The sequence below is a fragment of the Cricetulus griseus genome, chromosome 7 (genome assembly GCF_003668045.3).
Source record: "Cricetulus griseus strain 17A/GY chromosome 7, alternate assembly CriGri-PICRH-1.0, whole genome shotgun sequence".
Lineage (NCBI taxonomy): Eukaryota > Metazoa > Chordata > Mammalia > Rodentia > Cricetidae > Cricetulus > Cricetulus griseus.
In genome coordinates, this window is record NC_048600.1 from 73,904,562 (window position 1) to 73,925,853 (window position 21,292).

The window sequence follows — 21,292 nt, forward strand, 5'->3', positions numbered from 1 at the left end:
TCTCTGATGGGAATGCAGAGCTTCCTCAGGTTGAGCTCCTACCTATTAAGAGGCTCAGCAGCTGGCCCGGCAGACAATTGAAAATAGCTTTGTTTGAACATAAGACAGCACTTCAGGGAATGTTCCATGCTGGAAAAGCAAGACCTCATATCCAAAGATAACAGACATCATTTGCTTTCATCTACCCAGGCCAGCATCATGAGCTGGCTCTAGGGTGCCTCTCTGTTCTAAGACTATACTCTCACACAGGTGCTTCTTTGGCCCTCCTCTGACCTTCTACAGGGGTGGAGCTGTTTTCTGAAGTAGGGCAATGCTAGATGAATGGGTCTTACTCTGTAGCCTAGCCTGGCTTAGAACTTACTGGATGGCCTATGTGGGCCTCAGACTTGTAGCAATCCTCTAGCCTCAGTTCCCTAAGTGTTGGGATTACATGGTCAGCCCAGTCAACAATGGACCACATAAACAACACAAGCCATGAAAGATACTATTGTTCAATGTGTGAATCCATCTGTATCTGTAGGTATGCCCTACGATGCTTTCCTCAGCCCCACTGGTACAAAGTGGCACATGGTACATACAATTACATCTCATTGATGGAACCAAGTTGATTAGTAGCATCAAACATAAAAACCATGTAGTCAGTAGTTTAAAAAAATACAGATTTATTATGTTTCAATGTTCTTGCAATTGTACAGAGACCAAGACACATAAGCTTATGTTAAATATAAACAAACACTGAAAATATTATAAAAACAAACTGGGAAACCTTTCAGGAAACCCTTCCAAACTGCATCCTTATTAAAACTGCAATGGTGAGAGACAATCTGTCTTAAGACCGTCATACTCTGCAATCACTGGTTAATGCTGCAGCAGTAACACTGAGGAAAGCAACAAAGTCATGGTGGCTCCCTTCTGTAATCCTACCACTGCTACAAGTCTGGAACTAGCAGAGGTCACACAGTGAGTTCTAAACCAGGTTACAGAATAAGACCCTGACTCAAAAAATAAAATTAAAAAAAGAAAAAAAGAAAAAGCAGTCATGATTTCTTTCGATGTATCCACAAGCTGGCAAGCTGACCAGGGGCCATGGCTGGGCTCATGACCTGAGAATTCAACAACCCAGCAAACACAAAAAAAGCATCCAGGATGCTTACTGGCTTCCATAGTGGGAAGATTTGAGACCTCAAGAATCAGGCTGATATGACTCCAGTCAGTTCTGAGTCTTTGTCCTCAAGAGGCCACAAAGCATGTCTTGACAGTCCCTGATGGGGCAGAATGATGCAGAGGGACCACTGTTCCAGTCTCCCCTACATTTCAATAGCTACAGGATGACACAGAGCCTCATAAAAAGGACAGAGCCTGGCCCAGAAGTCTTCACTCCTCAAACAGGGCTTCACCGCAGCAGTCATAAACCCAATGGCAGTTTCTCCCACAGATCTGGGATGCATACCACCTTCCAGGTATTCTCAGTGTCAGTTACGTGACTCTGAGGCGGTGGGGCTTCGGACTGTGGACATAAGGTGTGACTTGTAGGTCTTGCTCAGGCCTGTCATCCAGAACTTAAGCAGCTTGACGTTGTCTTCCTCTGATGCGCCCAGGACACTCAGGAGCTTCTGTGTGTCCTCCTTGGGGCGACTATCCACCTTGGTGAATTTAAAGAGGACTTTCACTTTGCTACAAAAAACAAAAAGACAAGTACTTAGACCCACAGCCCAAGCACCAAGCTTCACTCATGGGCCCAACTTCTAGACCAGTAAGAGCTCTGCAGGCCCCGCTGGAGTTTCTCCACTCACAGGAAGGGCACAAGACTGAAGTATGCCATGCTGAGGGCCTCACCCCAAGGAAGGCCAGGCCATTACAATGGCAACAAGAGAAAGGTTTATTGTAGTCTCAGCTACTCAGCAGGCTGACGCAGGAGGATTCCTTGAACTCAGGAAGTTTAAGGCCATCTTGGGTAAGACAAGGAAAAAAAATCCTCAAAAAAGAGGGCGGGGGGCTGGAGAGATGGCTCAGTAGTTAAGAGCACTCACTGGCTGTTCCTCTAGAGGACGAGGGTTCAGTTCCCAGCACCCACACGGCAGCTCACAACTGCCTAAAACTCCAATTCCAGGGGATTAACAGTGCCAGGCATGCACATGGTTCCATGCACGCAAAATACCCATATGCATAAAATAAATCTTCAAAAAAAAAAAAAAAGAAAAGAAAAGAATTTATGAAGAAATAACTGCTCCTGGGTGTCACAGCATTATTTGAAACCAGGAAAATGTTCAACTAGCTCAGTTAATTTGATAGAATATTACTAAGACTCAAAGAAACAAATAACTTTCTTTTATAAAGCAGTAGGAACAGCTGTGCGGCTGCACCCTACTGCAGGTGTACCTACGTCTGATGCCTAGTATCCTTCGCCCCTCCAAAACCAAAAGTGAGTTAAGGAATAAAGAAAGCGCTTTGGTCAGAACCTCTTTCACATGCTCAGCATTAAATCTCAACAGCTATCACCACCTCCCAGGGCCCAGGATCATTTCCCGAGCTCCTAAGTAGCAGGTCTGGTGTCTGAACCCCGCTCTTAACTCCACTTTCACAGGCTCCTAAGGGCCACAGCCTGACCTCTTTTTAACAAACACTGTCTGCTTTTCCACGTGAGCTCACCGCCATGGAGAGCACTCCCCCCCAAAAAAAGCTGAGGAAGCTGTCACGGCAAGACTTACTTCATCCACTCTTCCTTGAGACAGATGAGACACTGGTCCACTACATCCACTGACAGGTTCTGGTTGGTCAGAGCTGCTTCAATCTTATTTAGGATAGTGGGCCCAACTGCAGGTATAAACACTGGATGAGGAAGAGGCCTTGGTGCCCCTCCTTGCCCTGATGAACGGTGACACCAACAGCAGCACCCACCTCTGTCTGCAGCCACAGGGCTCCCACTGGTCACCACAAACTCGTACTTGCTGAGGGACAGGTCGTCCTCACATCCTGCCGGATGGAGGTTTGAGCGTGTGGCTGTGTGAACCTCCACAACAACTGCAAATTCTGTAGCAGCAAAATGCACACTATCTTGTGATATGTTGCTTGAACCCACAACAAAGCCCCGCCCCTCTCAGTATACAGTGTCAGGGACAGGCTTCCCCTGAGTGAAGTTTGGTGCTTAATACCTCTCGCTGTTTATTCATTAAAGGCTAGTTTTTGCCTCAGCCAAACTGGAAATAACTCTTATATTACAATGGTCAGAAATCACCTACGTAAATTCATTCTAAGCGACCCTTTGTGAATGGTTCCACTATTATTCCATCCTGCAGATGGAAACAACCTTGAAGATTCAGTGGCCACACAGACACCCAATTATTGGTATAGGAATTTCACAGGCAAACACTTCTGCAGACCAGACCTAATTCGAACAGAAGGCATTGCTCCAGGGGCTCAGGACACCCCCAGTAGGTCCTATCTGGGGCTGCAGAGAGCACTGCCTTGCTCTAAAATCAGTGACTGGATCCAGGTGCCTTTGAGAGCACTACATGTCTCAAAGACAGTACTTACCTGAGGCCAGCACATGAGCAGGGATAGGCACGGGAGGGCTGAGCCCTAGGAAGTTGCAGCGATAGGCCTCCTCATACTGGCTGCTGTAAGGGATGATTCGGACACAGCCTACAGGCAGCATGGTCTGTGGAGAACAGGGTGGCTCAGAATCCACCACAAGAGCACCCTCTGCATCTGGTCCACAGTCTCCCTCCTTAGTGTGTCCCTGCTCTCTCTGCCCACCTGTGCTCGCCCACAGAGTGGCCCCACTGCCACCATGTGCTGCCTCTTCCCCTCATCCTTGCCTGCTCAGATGCTCGCTGCCCAGAGAGGCACTGGTGGGCTTTGGCAGCCAGCAGACATGCTGTGAGTTGTTCCTACACCACCACCCCAACCTGAGAACAGCTGGGCAGCATCAGCAAGTGCCAGTGCTTGTCCAGATGACTTCTCAGAAGGATTTCAGATTGAGGAAGGAGAAAACAGTGTAGCTGTCAATAGTGACAACACAGATTCCTTCCACAGAAGGGTCAATGCCCGCCATTTTCACCAGGCAAAGAAAACACACTTTGGAGGCTCCGCAATGGTACCCCTTAATAGTCCACAGTGGTACCCCTAAGAGTATACACTGGTACCCCTAATAGTTTGCACTGGTACCCCTAATAGTCTACAGTGGTACCTCTAATAGTCCTCCCCAAGGCAAAATTAGCACATAGGGAAAGGCTCTTACCCGGAGGACTTCAAATGCAGAATGGACGAGGTTCACGTCTCTGCTTTTCCAGATCACCTGATTTCCCATGAGGACGTGCCAGGCCAACATACGAAAAGAAGAGGCCCCCAAGACCTGAAATATAATACACAGCTCTTCATGCATTTTATAGGAGCCAATCTGGCCCCATAAGCTCGGAGACTAGGATCTCCTTACAGTAAAGAAGGTTACTGTCGGCAAAGGGAAAGTTACTTCTCTTCTTAGGGATACTGGTAGCCTGTCCAAGGCTGATGGGACAGGAGAAGGTATTGCATTCTTAACATCCCTCTGCAACTCTACTTTGAGAGATATGAAGCAAATGACAATGACGCTTTACAACCATCACCCTCTCTAGACACACTATCTTGCTGGAGTGTTTGGAAGTGAACATCTGCCTCATGACACCTGTATCGGGAAGAATGAGGGGCTCTGCCTCCACCACCAGGAGGCGCCCACATCCTGGTACTCTCCCATGCCAGCTGCCTGACCACAGCCGCCGCCTTCTTTTTTTCTTTTGGTTTTTTGAGACCGGGTTTCTCTGTGTAACAGTACTGGCTATTCTGGAAATCGCTTTGTAGACCAGGCTGGCCTCGAACTCGAGATCTGCTTGCCTCTGCCTCCCAAGCGCTGGGATTAAAGATGTGTGCCACCACCATCCGGCAACAACAGCTTTCTTTATAGTTACAGTTCTTCAGACACTGAGGCCATCACCGCATCAGGCCTGCTTTTCTGTTTGTGGTATCTTTTTTTTTTTTTTAAAGATTTTATTTATTATGTATACAATGTTCTGCCTGCATGTGTGCCTGCAAGCTGGAAGGGGGCAACAGATCTCATTATAGATAGTTGTGAGCCACCATGTGGTTGCTGGGAATTGAACTCAGGACCTCTGGAAGAGCAGTCAGTGCTCTTAACCTCTGAGCTATCTCTCCAGCCCGTTTGTGGTATCTTTACTCTTTAATCTGAAACAGCCTCTCTCCTTCCTACCTGTCTGTACCTCCTGCAGCATTGACAGGAGGTAGCCTGTTGTTTCTTCAGACCAAAACAGAGGCTACAATACCCAGTGCTGTCAAGAACTCATACCTGCATCAGAAATCACAGTCCCTGCTATGGTAACCTCATTATCGAAGCCAACCCAGCTCAGCACCGGAGAACAATGTCCCCAAGCAGAAACCCCAGGGTTCAATTTGCCTGGGGATTGAACTCAGGACTTTATGGTTGTCAGCAGGGTCCTTTATCCAGTGGGTCATCTCACTAGCCTCTCCACTCTCCAAAATGGAAGTAATGCTTGGCTGGTAAAATTCACGCTCACTGAGAAAAAATAAAGAGGGTGAGAGAGAGGGCTCACTGGGTAGAGAGAAGCCCTTGCCATGTAAGCCTGGTGCCCAAGATTCATGTCCAGACAGAACCCACATAGAGTAGGAAGGAGACATGACTCCAAAATTGGCCTCTGACCTCCACATTTACACCATGGCATATGTACCCCTTCACATAACAATAATAGTAAATAAAACACCAAAATTATCAATTAAAAAATAAAGAGAAATCTAGTACAAAAGTAAACCTGGTATGGTTGCACATGCCTATGATCCTAGAACATGGCAAGCAGGCCCAGAAATGCAAGACCATTCTCAGCTACAGTGAGTTCAAAGCCAACCTAGGATACATGAGACCCTGTCTCAAAAAAATAAAAAACAGTATAAAAAGGGTGATGGGGAATGTACTGTGTTTGTTTATCTTATTGATTGTTAAATAAAATACTGTTTGGCCAACGAGATAGGAAGTTAGACAGGACTAGGAGTCAAAGAGGATTCTGGGAAACGTAGTAGAGAAGTGCTGATCCAGGCAGGAAGTGACATAGCAAGGAGACTCATATTTAAGCGAAGGAGAAACAGGAAGGGCCCTCTTTTCCCCTCCACTCCTGCTCCTGCTCCAGCGGCATGATGTGATCCACCGGCAAGATGTGATCCACCGGCAAGGAGGGACACCAATAAGGCGTCCGATAAGTCTTATAAAATATATAGATTTATGATAATTAAGACTGAGCTAACAGATGAGGAATCCTAGTCATTGGCCAAGCAGCATTGTACCTCATACAAGTTTCTGTGTATTCATGGATTGGGCCCTAATTCGGGCGGGCAGCTGGCGTAAAGCTCACACGTGGCGGTGGGGCTCAGGCAGCTTTTGGCGGAAAGATTTATTGTAACAAAAGGGGACAATCTGCCTTCACCTAGAACAATCCTCTCCTTTCCTCTGACCCAACAAACCTCGTTCAATCTCATCAAACGACTTTCATCTCTGGCATATGTATGGACATCCCACTTCATGTTGCCTGCTTGCTTTTTCATGCTAAGAAATATTCCACTGTCTAGACACTCTATAACAACCAAGGTTGGCATGTAGGTTATGCTTGATTTATTCTAGGAATGACCATTTCTTTAAAGTAAGCCTGCATACAAACAGACGATGGTGCTATTCATCACCTTCAGAAGGTTCCAGACTGACAAGACTGTAGGACCACAGGAACCCTAACAGACAACAGACGCCAGGCTGGAAACAGCTTAGCTTCAGTGCAAAGTATGATGACTTGATTTGCACCCCAGAACTCAAAAAGGCAGGCAAGGCATAGTGGCACATGCTTGTCATCCTACAGCTGGGTAGGCACAGGAGATCCCTGGAGGGCACAAGCCAGCCAGTTAGTGTGCTTGGTAAGTATCAGGCTATTTAGGGACACTGTCTCAAAAACAATGTCAAAAGCACCCAGAAGAATGACACTCTGGCCTCGATATACACATGTGCACACATGAACAGATGCATGTGAATGCACGCGCGCGCGCGCGCCGCGCACACACACACACACAGACACACACACACACACACAGACACACACACAGAGACAGACACAGACACACACACAGACACGCACACACACACACAGACACACACACAGAGACAGACACAGACACACACACACACACACAGACACACACACAGACACACACACAGACACACACACAGACACACACACAGACACAGACACACACACACACACACACACACACACACACCAGCTGCCCATTCTGTCACTAAAAGAGCACTGCTGCTGCAGCTAAGATGGCCTGATATCCACTGTACCCTCAGCCATCCACCCACTGAGAAGTCCCTGTGTCACCCCTGCCCGTGGATGTGGAAGAAGCTCTGACCCAGTGGACAGGTATCCTGCAGTGGCCTGAGCTCGTGTCAGTTGGAGAATATTATTTTAAGGTGTGCTACTTTTGTTTATGCGTCATTGTGCCTGTCTAGAACACCTGATGGCCTAATACAGAGCTGAGTGGCCAATAGCGAGGCAGGAGAGAGAATTATACAGGAATGCCAGGCAGACAGAATAAACATGGGGAGGAATATGGGAATGAGAGAGGAAGGAGGAGGACGTCTGGGACCAACCACCCAGCTACATGGCCAGACACAGAGTAAGAAGGAAAGAAAAGGAATACTGGAATAGAGAGAGATAAAAGCCCAGAGGCCAAAGCTAGATGGGGTCATTTACATTAAGAAAAGCTAGCAAGAAACAAGCCAAGCTAAGCCCAGGCATTCATAATTAAGAATAAGCCTCCACCTGTGATTTATTTGGGAGCTGGGTGGCAGGCTCTCCCAAAAGTCAAAAGACTAAACAGCCAAAAGAGTAAAATATCACACAACACCCCCCACTCTCCCTACTCTGCTTACCTGTCTCATGTGTCGGAGGGACTTGAAGACAGAAGGTTTTGGTGGCTGCCAGCTCCCACAGGCCGAGAGAAAGGACGACTCTGCTGGGCAACTGGTCAGCTCCCGCCCTTCCGCACCCTCTGGCACAGCAGCAGCTTTCTCCTCCTCTTCGGCCTCAGAATTGTCCCAACTTTCTGACTCTTCCTCTAAGTCTACAGGACAGACAAACAGATATGGTGTATGCTTTCCCTTAGATGCTACAGCCCGGTTCTGGGGCCAATTCTGCCTCTGGGCACCTATGGCTACAACACCATTCCTGTTGTATCCTAGAGAGGCTGGTGACTATGTGTGGCTGACTGAGCATTTGCGGGCACAGGGAGGAAGGCTTGGGCAAAGAGACATCTTAGAGGCTCTTCCTGCAAGATGCTGGCTACTCTCTACTGCTGGAAGGCTTGACGATGCAGCGCAGACAGCATGTGTTTATCAGGCTTGCTCTGCCAGGGGCCAGTCCTTGCACCCCACATGTCACCCATCTCCCCACACCCAGACAAGACACAAACGTTTTACTTCCATTAGTCCCCATGGTGGACCTTCACAATAACATCTCTGTTGCATGACACAATGAGACCCAGAGAGCAGGGTGCCCGTAAGTACAGAGCCAGGATGGGAAGTAGTTCTATCTGACTCAAAAGCAAGCCTGTGCACACACACCCAGATCCTTCACGACTCAATTCAGTTTAAATGTGGCTGCCATCCCTGTCTGCCTGCACATCTCACTCTTCTTCCAGTACACAAATCCCACCAGGACATGACTGACCGCCTGCAGAACCTTCGTCTTTGTGAGTCATCCTGAAACAGTTTTAGTACTGACTGCTCCATAGGGATAGGAAGGCAACTCCAAGGTCTGTCGTCTCTGAGCGTGCCTTGCTCTTGAGACCTCGCTCCTCAGTACTCGTCAGAGCACAAGCGTGTACACACTGAGTGCTCAACTAGTGACGACCTGGAAAGAGCTCCATCCACTTACAACGGGGTGTAAGTGGCAGCATCATCAGTAACAAACTGCATACCATATACTGTAAGTGAACATTGCTTTCCCACCTCTCAGCTGTGCAGGAGGGAAGGAAGAAGGTTGGGACAGGATTATGAACTCCAGAACTCAAATAATCTCTATGGAAGTTGGGCCAGAATTGAGGGTTGCAATCGTGCACTGGGACCACCCTAGGAAGTCAGTCACACAGGATTCAAAACCCAAGGCGTAGAGATTCTAAGCATGGATATAGCAATGGTGTTGGACAGTGACTTCTTCTGAATTGAAACATCCCCTCTAAGAAGGAGAAGAAAGGCTCAAGAGATACAAGTCTCAGGAAGTTCCTGAAACTAACAAGATTCACAAGGTTTCTTTCCAAGGTTATAGAAGCCAAAAAATAAAAAAATAAAAAAAAAAAAATAAAGATGACTGGGGAAGAGACCAACTGAGCTATATAGAGGGAACTCTGGTGAGGAGAGCTGCCTGGAGATTCCCCAGTGGAGCTGCCTGCAGGGAGCCCTAGGAATCCAAAACCCACTTGGAATAGGCCACCAAGGCACCATCAAGGGATGTGAGACAGAATCCTAACAAAATCACCAAGAGCATAGAACTGGTTGTCACAAAAGCCCTTCAGCCTTGTTCATATCCAGATGCCCAGGTACCAGCTCCATTCACTGTGGCAGTCACAAAGCCAGGGGCCCTGTTGCCACCATAGATGGCCCAGCAGCGATAAATAGCCTTACCAGCAAGCTTCTCCATCTGGACCAGGGTGTCCTCTGTGGGTGCACCCTCCAACAGCTTTTCAGTGAGCCGGCTACCACATGCCTTCAGGAGCCTGGAGATGGATACAATGCCAGCCATGAGGTATCCCTGCCAATGGGAAAACTGAACCTGAGGCTCACCAAGCCCTTGGTTCAACCCCCAGGTCACAGAAAATGACCTATACAAATATACTGGAGGACCCCACTACCACCACCAAGGAAACAGTGTCCAAGATGTGAGTCTGGTCCTCCATTAAAGGGGATAAGAAAAATGGGCTGGGGGAAGTTTGGAGGGATTATTGGTTTTAATCCCAATTCAGAAGTCACCTTGGAGACAAAAGAAACATAGGTAGCACACTAGACAGCTCTTTAGTTCTACTGAGTGAAGTAATGTCCTTACAGCTACATTATAGAAAGACACAACCAAAAACCTTCCAGACAATTCTCAAAGGAAGAAATTACAAATAGCCAATAAGTCTATGACGAAGTATTTAATATTCTTAGCTATCAGGGAAATACAAATTAAAACTGCCTTGAGATTCCATTTCATAAAGTCAGCATGGCTATCATTAAGAAGGCCAAGGACAGGGGCTGAAGAGGTGGCTCAGCAGTTAAGCGCATATGTTGCTCTTACAGGGGACCCACACACAGTTCCCAGCACCCACGTGGTGGCTCAAGGCCATTTCTAACTGCAGTTCCACAGGAGCCAACTCCTTTTCCTTTTCCTTTTCTTTTCCCAAGACAGGGTTTCTCTGTGAAACAGTTCTGGGTATCCTGGAACTCACAGAGATCTGCCTGCCTCTACCTCTTGAGTGCTGAGATTAAAGGTGTGTGCCATCATCACCTGGCTCCTTTTCTTTCTTTATTTAACCTACACAGACACCAAGCACACATGTAGTACACTACATATACATACATGAAGACAAAACACTCCTACACATAAAATAAATCTAATAACAAAAAAAAAAGAAAAAAAAAAAAGAAAACCAAGGAAAACAAATGCTGTCGAGGATGAAGGAAATGAACCTTATGCCCTGTTGATGTTAACTAGTATAGATACCTCAGAAGTCAGTGGGAAAGTTCCCCCAAACACAAGCCCATCATACCCCTCCTGGACATTACCTGAAGGCCTGTAAGCTACCACAGAGATCCTTAAATATCCCTGTTTATGCTTCACCATTCCCCACAGCTAAGGAACAAACCAGCCTGATGCCCATCAACTGGCCAGTGTGGTACACACACAAAAGCAAATGCTAGAAGGGGCAGAGTACATGCCCACTAAGCTCAGGTCCGGAGGCTCTGCAGGTTACACTCCATTTCCCTAGGCCACTCAGTTTGGGAAGGAGGAGCTCCCTGTTCATAGCACACCTGTACACTAGACCTTCACTCCACACACCAGCTAGCTGACTGCTCCCCCACCAGCCCAAACTGCCAGACCCGAGCCAAAAACCTGCTGCCAACTTTAGAGATTTGGTGGTCACCGTACAGAAATGTTCTTTGTGTCAATGCAAAGTGAGTTCCATCTAAATGTTGTTTCCATCCAGCAGGGAGACAGACATGAGAACAGGCCTCAGAGTGCAAAGCCAACTCCTAGGTGCCTGCCGGCCAGCCCCACAGTCAAACGTTCTAATGGCTCAGTGCCAAGACCCGGGTTCGTTACCAGGCAAAGGAAGTGTGCAGACACGCCCACAGGTTGTCGTCACTGGTCAAGGAGGTCAGAGAGCGGGCAGCGTTGCCGTTTCTCTGGTGCAGGAAGGGTGTGAAGGCTGTGTTCATCCTTTGGGCACGCTGCGGACATCCAAACTGCTCCGCCTCAAACACCTGGACACAGAGGGCGAGAAGTGTGGCTCTTCAGTGGTGGCTAGGACCTAACATTCCAGTGACTGTTACCCAGTTTCCCTAGATTCTCTCCTTCTGCTCTCTTGACATGCCAATGGCCCGGCAATACCTCACAGACTGGTTCTGCTGACCAAGAGTCAGTGTAGTCCCTCTCCTCCCCTCTCCTATGCTACTTGGCCCCTTGGGCTCCCGCTGGGTATTCACCATTCTCCAAGTCCTCTTGGCCTCCCCCTGGCAGGTTTATTCTACAGACCACTGTAGGTGATGGGCACATGACCATCTACTTTCACCAGCCTCCTGGGCCCTCCAGTCCCATTCTAACACAGCGCAGCTGCCCCATCTATGAAGATGAGCGATGAACAGCCTTCTCTACTGCCTATGGACAGAGCATGGACAAGAAATGGGCCACTGAATCTAAGGGTCTGTGACCAAAGCATGCCCATGCCCACTGCATGCCCTTTTGCAGTGTGTGTGTGTGTGTGTGTGTGTGTGTGTGTGTGTGTGTGTGCCCTAGGTAGGGCTCTAGACAAGACTAGAAGATAGTTTGGGTCCTGAAGAATACAGGAAGCAAAGACACCAGGCAAGAAGCCAGAGACTGTTAAAAGACACCAGGCTGAAGGAGTGCCAGAACAGCAGGTAAGGTAAAATCAGGAGGACTATAGGCTGGTTAGAAGGGACACTCATTCTGCATCATGACACTAGGCCAAGACCTCAAGAGGCCCTCAAACAAGCCAAGAGGCCCACTGCTGCCTGGGCACTCAACATCCATGACAACAGAGCCAGTGACCCTCTTCAAGCATCACCTTGAGGGCCTTGCCCTGGAGTTCATTGATGATCCCCCGGATCTTCCCCAGTAGGAAGGGCCAGGAGTTGATGAGGTAGATCCGATCCATCATGATGGCAATGATGCTATACCAGCGTTGGAAGCCTCTGGCCAGGCTGTCTTTGATAAAGAAGGTGTGGCTGAACACAAAGCCATGTTGTTCATCGCCAAAGAAGATAGGGCCTTCACGGCCAGGGCACACCTTGGAGGAAGTAATAATAACTTTAGGCAAAATTCCATCTCCTAACTGTATCTAAAGTCTTTTGGGTCCCTTTTCCCGTTTTTGGTGGTGCTGGGTTACTTGGGGCCTTGACACAGTAGGCCAATGCCCTATCATTAAGCTGCACCCGAATGTTCCAACTTGATCTTCAGGAAAGACTAGAGAGAGAGAGAGCACTCGCTAGTAAATGCTATGGACTACTGCTGGGCCTGCAGAGTAAAACAGCACACTCTTTTAGATTACATGGAGGTGGAGGTGGTGGTGGCGAGGTTAAGTGCACAGGGGTTAGGTGCCTGCAGGGGTCAAAGGTGTTGGATCCCCTGGAACTGGAGTCACAGGAGGTTGTGTGAGCCACTCAATGTGGGTGCTAGGAACTGAACTCAGGCCCTCTGTAACAGCAGTATATGACCTTAAACGCTAAGCCATCTCCAGCCCTAGCACATTATTTTTAGAGTTCTGTAGTCTTTCCCTCCTGACAAATTTGCTGAATGTGTAGCTACCATGTACATGACATCTGGCTGCTGCTAAGCATATTATCAAGGAATATAAAGAGGTGCAAAGCAGGGCTGGAGAGATGGCTCAGCAGTTAAGAGCACTGGCTGCTTTTCCAGAGGACCTGGGTTCAATTCCCAGCACCCACATGGCAGTTCATAACTGCCTGTAATTCCAGTTTCAGGGGACCCAACAACTTCACACAGACATATGTGCAGGCAAAACATGAATGCACATGAAATAAAAATAAAGGAATCATTAAAAAAAAAAAAAGAGGTGTAAAGCGACAGTAAGAACGAGTGACATGTGCTCCAGGGATCAGATGAGGTGGCTATGGAGCAGTGAAGCTCAGAAGCCAGGCCATGTGCCTGTGTGATAGATCAAACCTAAAAGCTAAGACTCATGCTCCACGTAGCAGTTCGGGAACAAACCATCCTTTTGCTGTTTTTAAACCTTTATTTTTATTTTCTGTTTATGAGTGTTTGCTGGCATGTGCGTCTGTGCAACACATGCCTGCAGTGCCCATGGAGGTCAGAAGATCTCCTGGGACTGAGTTACAGAGGGTTGCAAGCCAACATGTATGTGCTGGGAATGAACTTGGGTCCTCTGCAAGAGCAGCAAGTGCTCTCCAGCCTGATTCATTCTTGAAAAGGTTCTAAGAGTTCCAACATGGTGGGTGGCGGTTGATAGAATATAAAAGTGATACTTGGTACAACAATCCACACAGCACAGGAACTGTTCTATCTTAGAAACATGCTCATTAAGAATGGACAAAAAATAACAGTCTGTTGTTCAAAGTGAAAAGCTAACACCTATTTAGACAGCCAGAGTCTGTAAGAACCTATCTTAAGCTCTAACAATTGCAGCCATGCTCACACTGCACAGACAAGCAAGTCCCTTGCTTTCTATAAACAGAAAAAACTTAACAGTCATGTGTGTTTCCTGCAGACAGCCTGATGCCAGCCTTACCTCACAGCTCAGGCTCCGGACACAGGCCTGACGGACAATGCTGAAGAGCTGGGGGTGATTGGGGTGCTGGTGACTGACGTACTTAATAGAGGTCTCTTTATCATGACTGATATAGCCTGGGTGCCCTACAGCAAGTGATCGGCAGCCCTGCACACAAGGACAAGAAATCTATTAGCTGGAAGCAGACAAAAAACCTAAATGTAGAAAACATAATCCTTTTTAAATTTTTTTGGGGGGTTCTTTTTTTTTTTCTAGACAGGGTCTCTGTGTAGCACTGTGTGTCCTGGAACTCACTCTGTAGACCAGGCTGGCCTCAAACTCAGGGATATACCTGCCTCTGCCTCCCAAGTGGCTGGGATTAAAGGTGGGCGCCACCAACGCCCAGCTTGTTTCTAAGGAAATGTAGTACTTCCCTATGGCTTTTCAATCCATCTTTAGTGTTCTTCCCTTACTCCCCACTCATAAGAGTTGACTCTCTTCTTCCACAGTGTGAGTTCTGGAGATCAAACTCAGGCCATTAGTCAGGCTTAGCAGCAAGTGCCTTTAAACACTGAGCCATCATGCCAGGGCCTTCCCACCCCCAAATCCTTTCAAGACAGTTTCACAAGGTAGCACAGGCTGGCCTGGGGCTTATGAACCTCCTACTCCAGCCTCCGAAATGCTGGGACTACAGGCATGAGTTGTCATGCCCAACTTCTTTTATGTATAGAAATAACTAGCTTTTCAATGTATATTTATCTTAGACTTTAAGAAAACCAGGACCCAAGGGCTGTTAAATGTTTTACCGACAGCTCGCAGTAACAGCTGTGACTCACTGAGGCTTACTAGTAGGTATGATGAGTTTCCTATCGCTTATCTTGCCCAATCCTACCAGTGGCCCTAGAAGGGAATCTCAGGAGGAAGCCTCAGCTAGACTCAGGGTACACAGCTGTGTTACTCTCCTAAGCGATGCTATAGGGCCCCAAGCAGGCCTCTTTCCTGGACCAGAATAAACTGCAAGCAGAGTTCTTGGCCACAGGTGAGAGAGGTTCCAACTACATCAGCCAGAGACTTCAGTGTCAGTGTAGCAACCTAAGAACCCACCACTGTGACTTCCTGCTGGGAGTGGAGGTGGAACAGGCCGGTGAACACAGAACCACCCACTGGAGCTGTCTCAAGCCAAGGCTGTGTATTTTTCAGGGGTTCCAACCTGGGACTGTGCCAGGTAGGCACTGAGGCAAGACCCTCCCCAGGAGATCCTCCAGGACCCTGTATGACTTGCCCTTTAAGACTCTTCCTTCCCTCTCACTCCTACCCAGGCCTGTTCCTCTACCCTGTCCCTGTCCCTTAGCTTCCCACAACAAAGGACTTTCCCACATGATGTCTGCTTCTCAGAAGAACCAAATGACAATGACACTTGATTCCTGTCCACTTTGGCAGCAGCTGGAACCCCCACCCAACCCAGTCAACCCAGATCCTCCCTCGAGGTGGTGGAGTGGGACTTTTGCTTCACTCCAACAAAGCGGTACCAGGACCCATGAGGAGGATCACCCAGATTCTGAATCACTTTAAAAGGCTCCTGCTGGGATGCTGAGAAGAATGCTCTCAGGACCCTGCCTGGGGGGTCTCTCATGCTCCCACCTCCCACAGAAAGGTAAACCATCTCGGGGTCCCAGAGACACTTGCCTCACACATGTCCGATTTCTTGGGCCCAGGGCTGCTGGACTCGGTGCTGGCACCCTCTGCTGGGCTGTGGGCACGGACCCGGCTGCTCATCTGGATGCCACCCTCCTCTTCCTCAGCCTGCTCAACCTGGCCAGGACTGTCCCCACTTCCGGCACCCTGGGGCAGGGGAGCATGTAGAACTTCCGTGCAGAAGAGAGTGCGGGGGCCATGTAGCTCGCAGAAGTGGCAGAGAGCGACAATGGCGTTCATGGTGCTTGGGAATGCCAAAGGCCTGTAGGGTGGAGACATTATCTGTGGGCCTGTCCCTGTTCATGCTATGATATCATGCCAAGGACTCTGGCATACTGGGGCTACAAAGGTAGTCCTTCCAGGTTTTGGCCTGGTAGAGGGATGTCCCCATCTGCTGGCACTGCTGAGCACCTACTGTGTGTCAGTTGTTACACCAAGGCAGGAGGAGGGACACAAGGGGAACAGATGGACAGACTGAGGAAGACAAGTATGAATAAATAGCTACAAAGAAAGTACTGGATGGAACTGCAGCAGGTCCAGGAAGCAGACACACCTGTAGGCACTACATGACACTAACAGACAGGACAGGCACCAAGGAGAGTCCTTCATCCATCATCTCCCACCTGCAAGGCAAGGTCTGAGTGCTGGGGCGCTGGGGTGGGGGCTCACCTACAGGGTTAAAAAGACCTCCTTTCTGCATGGGGAGACTTGGAACACAGCACCGCAGCACATACAGGGAACTGAGAGGAGGAAGGACCAGAGGAGGAGTTGGTTACACAGGTCCCAGTGGAGCTGAAGGGAGCAGAGTGTGCAGACCAAGCAGATGGGCAGGGCCAGAGATGGGCAGACACTGATCTCATAAACTCTTTGGCCATAGCCAGCGCCTGGTTTATTTTAGAAATGGCAAAACATGCAGAGTTCTGATGAAGGCAAGCAAGCTCTGACCTTCATCTTCGAAAGCCAATGTGCAAAAGCAGACTGCGGGTGCCCACTTAACTGGGGGAGTTGGACTTGACCCCAGTGAGGTGGTCTGAGTTTAATGGAGGTAGTTTCAGCTGGGATAATGACAGAGCTGAGGTGGATGGCAGTGAGAGCTGCCCCACAGTGGGAGTACCCAGGGCCACTGAACTTCCACATGCCTGGAGTGTTAAATGTTATGTCCTATGTGTTTTATCACAATTTTAAAAGAGGAGGAGTAGACAGGCATGGTGGCATATCTGCAATCCCAGCATGCTCCAAAGGCAGAGGCCAGTGTAGTCTACAAAGCAAGTTCTAGGCTAGCCAGAATAAGACCCCGTCTAAAACAACCCCCCGCCAAACCACCAAAACTGATGATTCACAGAGCCACATGAAGGTCACTCACTGGCAGTCATGTGATTTCAGAGGAGTGAGGAAAGAGTGGGTACTGGTGCTCAGGGGAGGGATCGGGTGAACCTGGAAGGGTTGTGGTGTTGGGGAAGTCCCCACCTCCACCTGATAGAATGATCCCAAATCAGCAGAACCTGGAGCCTCTGAAGAGGGGCGGAGGCCAGGAGGCAATTCATTCCTCCTGTAGTGCTGCTGGGCCTGGGGCAGCTGCAGGGCATTTGTTCTGATTTATACAAACGAGAAAAGGGGTGAAAGATCAGAATGTCCTTGGGGTTCTGACAGCAGAGGAGACCACATCATTGGAGGCAGAGGCAGGAACAGTCACAGCCAGCATACCTGACCCATGGACACTGCAGACCACACTGGCTAGCTGGAGAAAGGTCTGGAATGACAGGTCAGAGTGACCCTGTATTCCCCACACCCATCATAGCCACAGTCACATGTAACAACTCAAGATTCAAATCAACCATGGCTAAGCTCAGGTCCACAGCCTCACCATCCAGGTTCAGAGCATTCACACAGGGTTCAAAGCCACCATCATCTCAAGTGTGTGGATTCCAGGACATTCCCATAAAAAGAAAAGAAAAGGCTCCATAGCAGAGTCTTACTCAAGGCAACGTGTAACTGTTTAAGTCTCTCTAAATATACATAGGCAAGAAGATACTGACTGGAACCCATGCTGTCTTCCTTTTTGAGGACCCCCTTCTCCCCGGGTACACATTCCCTGGAAGTTAAGGACCAATAACTGAGGAGATGTGACCAGTCAGATGGCATGCCTGGGAACCTGCACAAGTGGCTGGTGGCAGACCGCTGGCCTTGTTCGTCTCTAGCTGCTTCCTTTGAGTTGGCACTCCTCTAGTGTCTCTGCAGTCAAGTCCCCAAGCTGACAGATTCCAACAGCAACAGTCCTCTTAGGATAGACCAGGATTAGCAGCAGCTGGTATAAACAATTGGTAAGGCGGGAGACAGAGAACTGGGGAGACAACACTTGGCCCATGGAAATTCTGACTGTAGTGTTAAGGGGAAGGAGCTGGAGGAAGTCCTGATTATGCTGCAGACCTCTGGCTCATTCTTTCTAAGCACTTGGCCTCCATGTTCCTGTCTTACAAACTAACTCACGTGGACCAACACCCCCGTCCTACCAACTCCCATTCTCCCACTTGCCCTAGGCTTTGGGACCTATGTTGCTTGTGTTTTCCCTTTACAAATGCTAGCCCCTCTCAGTGGAGACTGTGTCTAGTTAACTCAATCCCTTCAGTGTCCACTGCAGTTCCCAAGACATGGAAGGCACCAAATAACTTACTCATAGAGATAACCATTGTAACCAGAGAAATTGCAGGCATTTAAGAAGTTTAGACGAAACCACAATCAAAGCAGAGTCTATGAATCTAGGGGCAGAGAGAGGGTGCAGAGGGCTTACTACAGTGTGGTTCATGGTGACACGCATCTGGAATGCATGCACCAAAAGGTGCCAGCAGGAGAATCAGCCAGCTTCAGCTACATGGAATGTTCCAGGCCAGCCTGCGCTACCTGACACGTGAAACACTGTCTTATAAGAGTCCACTGCAGGGGAGGAGATAAAGCAACCAAAGACAGGATAAAGAGGCTGGGGAAACGGAGGAGTCAGGACTCAAGTCAGAAGCATGTATCCTGGGAAAGGGGCCACATCATCTTTGGAGGGGCACACAAGGAAGAGAAATGAGCCTGCTCCTGGCAAAGCCATGTACATGAAAGCAGCCCTTAGCCAAGTACCGCCCATGTATGAGCATCAATACGAACCTTATGCTTAACAGATCACAATTCCACCATCCTGTCTAGATCAGAACACCCACAAATCCCGACAGATGAGTCAGGTACAACAAATGCACTTGAATTCAAAGACCAGACGTTTTCTAGGAAAAGAAAGAAAGAAAAAAAAAATCAGACCTGACTCTTCGCAGCTTCTCGGGTTGCTTTGTACACGGCACCTGAATACTGGTCAGGAAGCAGTTAGTTCTTCAGTAGCTCTCTCCAATGCCCATGCCTACCACATTTCTACTGTGCAAGCTTCTGGGAGTGTGCCTAGCCACCCTCCTTCCCAGTTACTATTTGCAGCTGCAGACAGTCTCTTCTCCATCACACTTACATTCTTTGAGGCAGGCTGTGCATGTATGCCAATTGCCCACACTGTCTAAGCCACAGGCCCGGCAAACAATACCCACACCGTTTTTCCCTGGTGTGCTTTGGTTTCACCTCATCTCTATTTCTTGTCTTCCCACAGTACCAGGCCACTAAGAGTGCCTTGGAGGCAAATGAAGGATTACTAGGCCCTCCACTGTAGTCTTCAGCAGCTGTGAGGTCTCCCACAGGAAACTCATTGCTCCCAGCTGCTACCCTAGCTGGAACAGAGAGTGTAAGAAATTCAGCAAGGGACAGTATCTACAGCTCAGAACCACTCCGCACTATACTTCTACTGCCAACTTCAGCAGGATTTCCTTTAGAGAGCTCCCAGTCACTTGACACCAGCAGAGTAAACAGTGTCACATGCCACGACCTCTCCACTGTTTAATAACAATTGTAATAACCCTGCACCTCCTGCACTACACTGGCTGTGGCCTTTCTTCGCACTGGGTGTGCGACTTCTCTCTGCTGGGCACCATGGATGGTGCCAGGCCCTCAAGAGCTGCAGCCAGCCCATACTCTCAGCAGGTCCTCCTCCTAGCTCCCTAACGCCTAGGGCTGCTTGTGACCTCCTCGACTGCGATTCGCTGGCTAATCCCAGGGCTAAATGTTCTTTCCAGAGAGTCATCCAGCCAGAGTGGAGAGAAATGAGGTGTCCTGCCTGCCCTGCCCTGGGGTGGCTGAGCGAGACAGACAGACCCGCCCGAGGGGCGTCCTATGACCGCCGACCTATTAGAAAACGGTCGTATACAGGTAGGACACCATCGCCAGCAGTGCTCAGAAGTAAAGCAATGACCCTGACCAGGGGGTGGAACCCGTCACCTTCCTCTTCCCGGTGTTTACCATCCCCGCCTCCCCTTCAGCACTATCGCCGAACACCAACCCAACTCTGGCGCTCGCCGTCTCCTGGACGCCGGGCCGGAAACCGCTAGGGACTGTCGGAGCTCGCCAGAAGGTCGCAACCAAGCTGGCCCTCGCCGAGTGCCCGCCCGGTCTGCAGGCCTTGCACCGAGCCCAGCGCGTGACCCAAACGGACCGAACCATCCGCAGGCCGACGGAGGGAAGGGATCTCCAGCGCCCCGCCCGAGCGAGCGGGGCCGCGTACCCGGGCAGAAGGACAGATTGGGCCGAGCCACTTTGTGCAGCGTCGCAATCCACCGCTCCAAGGGCATGACTGAGCCCTACGGTCACGCGTGTCCCCCGAAATCCCCCAGCGCCGCTTGTCGCCCCGCGGAGGAGCGCAGATGGTTCTGGCCACCGAGAGAAGCCATTCTGCAGGGGTGATGTCAAAACTAACATTTCAAACGATTCGGAAAGAATTAGCCAGCCGGTGCCTCAACCCCTACAGAAGAGGAAAGGGAGGTGAACGAATTTCCTCAGGGTGCTGAGTTCTCCTGGCTCCACTTCCCGCCGCTTAGGTTGCCGATCCAGGTCCACCTTCTCCCCTTCGTGAGAAGTGGAAGGTGCGACCGGTCTGGGGAGGCTGGTGACATTGGGACCCAGGACCGCGCATGTGCGCGGCTCAACTGTAGTCTGAGCCCTACCTACTCTTACAAACCAGCTTTCAAAACATTGTAGGGTTGTGCTTTTACTCAATGGTAATTACCAAGGGCCTGGGTTCAATTTCCAGCTCGAAGATGAGGGACACGCGCGCGTGCGCGCGCGCGCACACACACACACACACCACACACACACACACACACACACACACACACCAGCTCGAAGATGAGGGACACGCGCGCGTGCGCGCGCGCGCGTACACACACACACACACACACACACACACACACACACACACACACACACACACACACACACACACACACACACACACACACACACACACACATACAGACACACACACACACACACACACACACACACACACACACACACACACACACACACGAATATTGGTTTGGCTATTTAAAGCTGAATTTTAAAGCCATTAGTGCATAACATGGGCCCTTCCTGTGAAGACAGAAGAGAACCCGGTCTG

The 21,292-nt window shown here is 49.4% G+C and overlaps 1 protein-coding gene across 2 annotated transcripts; it reads right to left on the bottom strand.

Annotated features, from left to right (window-relative positions):
• Positions 1-641: 641 nt before the first annotated feature.
• On the bottom strand, positions 642-20,525 carry Flcn (folliculin). 2 transcript variants are annotated; one of them, XM_027427324.2, is made up of 13 exons: positions 20,177-20,333; positions 18,913-19,025; positions 15,757-16,027; positions 14,092-14,238; positions 12,391-12,612; positions 11,409-11,569; positions 9,731-9,822; positions 7,982-8,172; positions 4,241-4,354; positions 3,535-3,658; positions 2,899-3,030; positions 2,709-2,814; positions 642-1,674 (listed from the first exon to the last, which is right to left on the bottom strand). In XM_027427324.2, the coding sequence occupies exons 3-13, from the start codon at positions 16,003-16,005 to the stop codon at positions 1,473-1,475; spliced, it is 1,740 nt and encodes a 579-aa protein (XP_027283125.1). In that variant the 5' UTR covers positions 16,006-16,027; positions 18,913-19,025; positions 20,177-20,333; the 3' UTR covers positions 642-1,472. The 2 variants fall into 2 exon arrangements, with proteins under 2 accessions (XP_027283125.1, XP_027283124.1); XM_027427323.2 differs by lacking the exon at positions 20,177-20,333 and adding an exon at positions 20,399-20,525 and having other exon boundaries at positions 1,473-1,674.
• Positions 20,526-21,292: the final 767 nt, after the last annotated feature.

Bases quoted from the DNA above. Each gene is read 5' to 3' on its own strand.
- Flcn (XM_027427324.2), bottom strand. From the start codon at position 16,005: ATGAACGCCATTGTCGCTCTCTGCCACTTCTGCGAGCTACATGGCCCC. The intron at 8,173-9,730 runs GTAAGGCTATTT...TCTGTCCTGTAG, and splicing joins CCAGATGGAGAAGCTTGCTG to ACTTAGAGGAAGAGTCAGAA. The intron at 3,659-4,240 runs GTAAGAGCCTTT...TGTTCTCCACAG, and splicing joins CTGCATTTGAAGTCCTCCGG to ACCATGCTGCCTGTAGGCTG.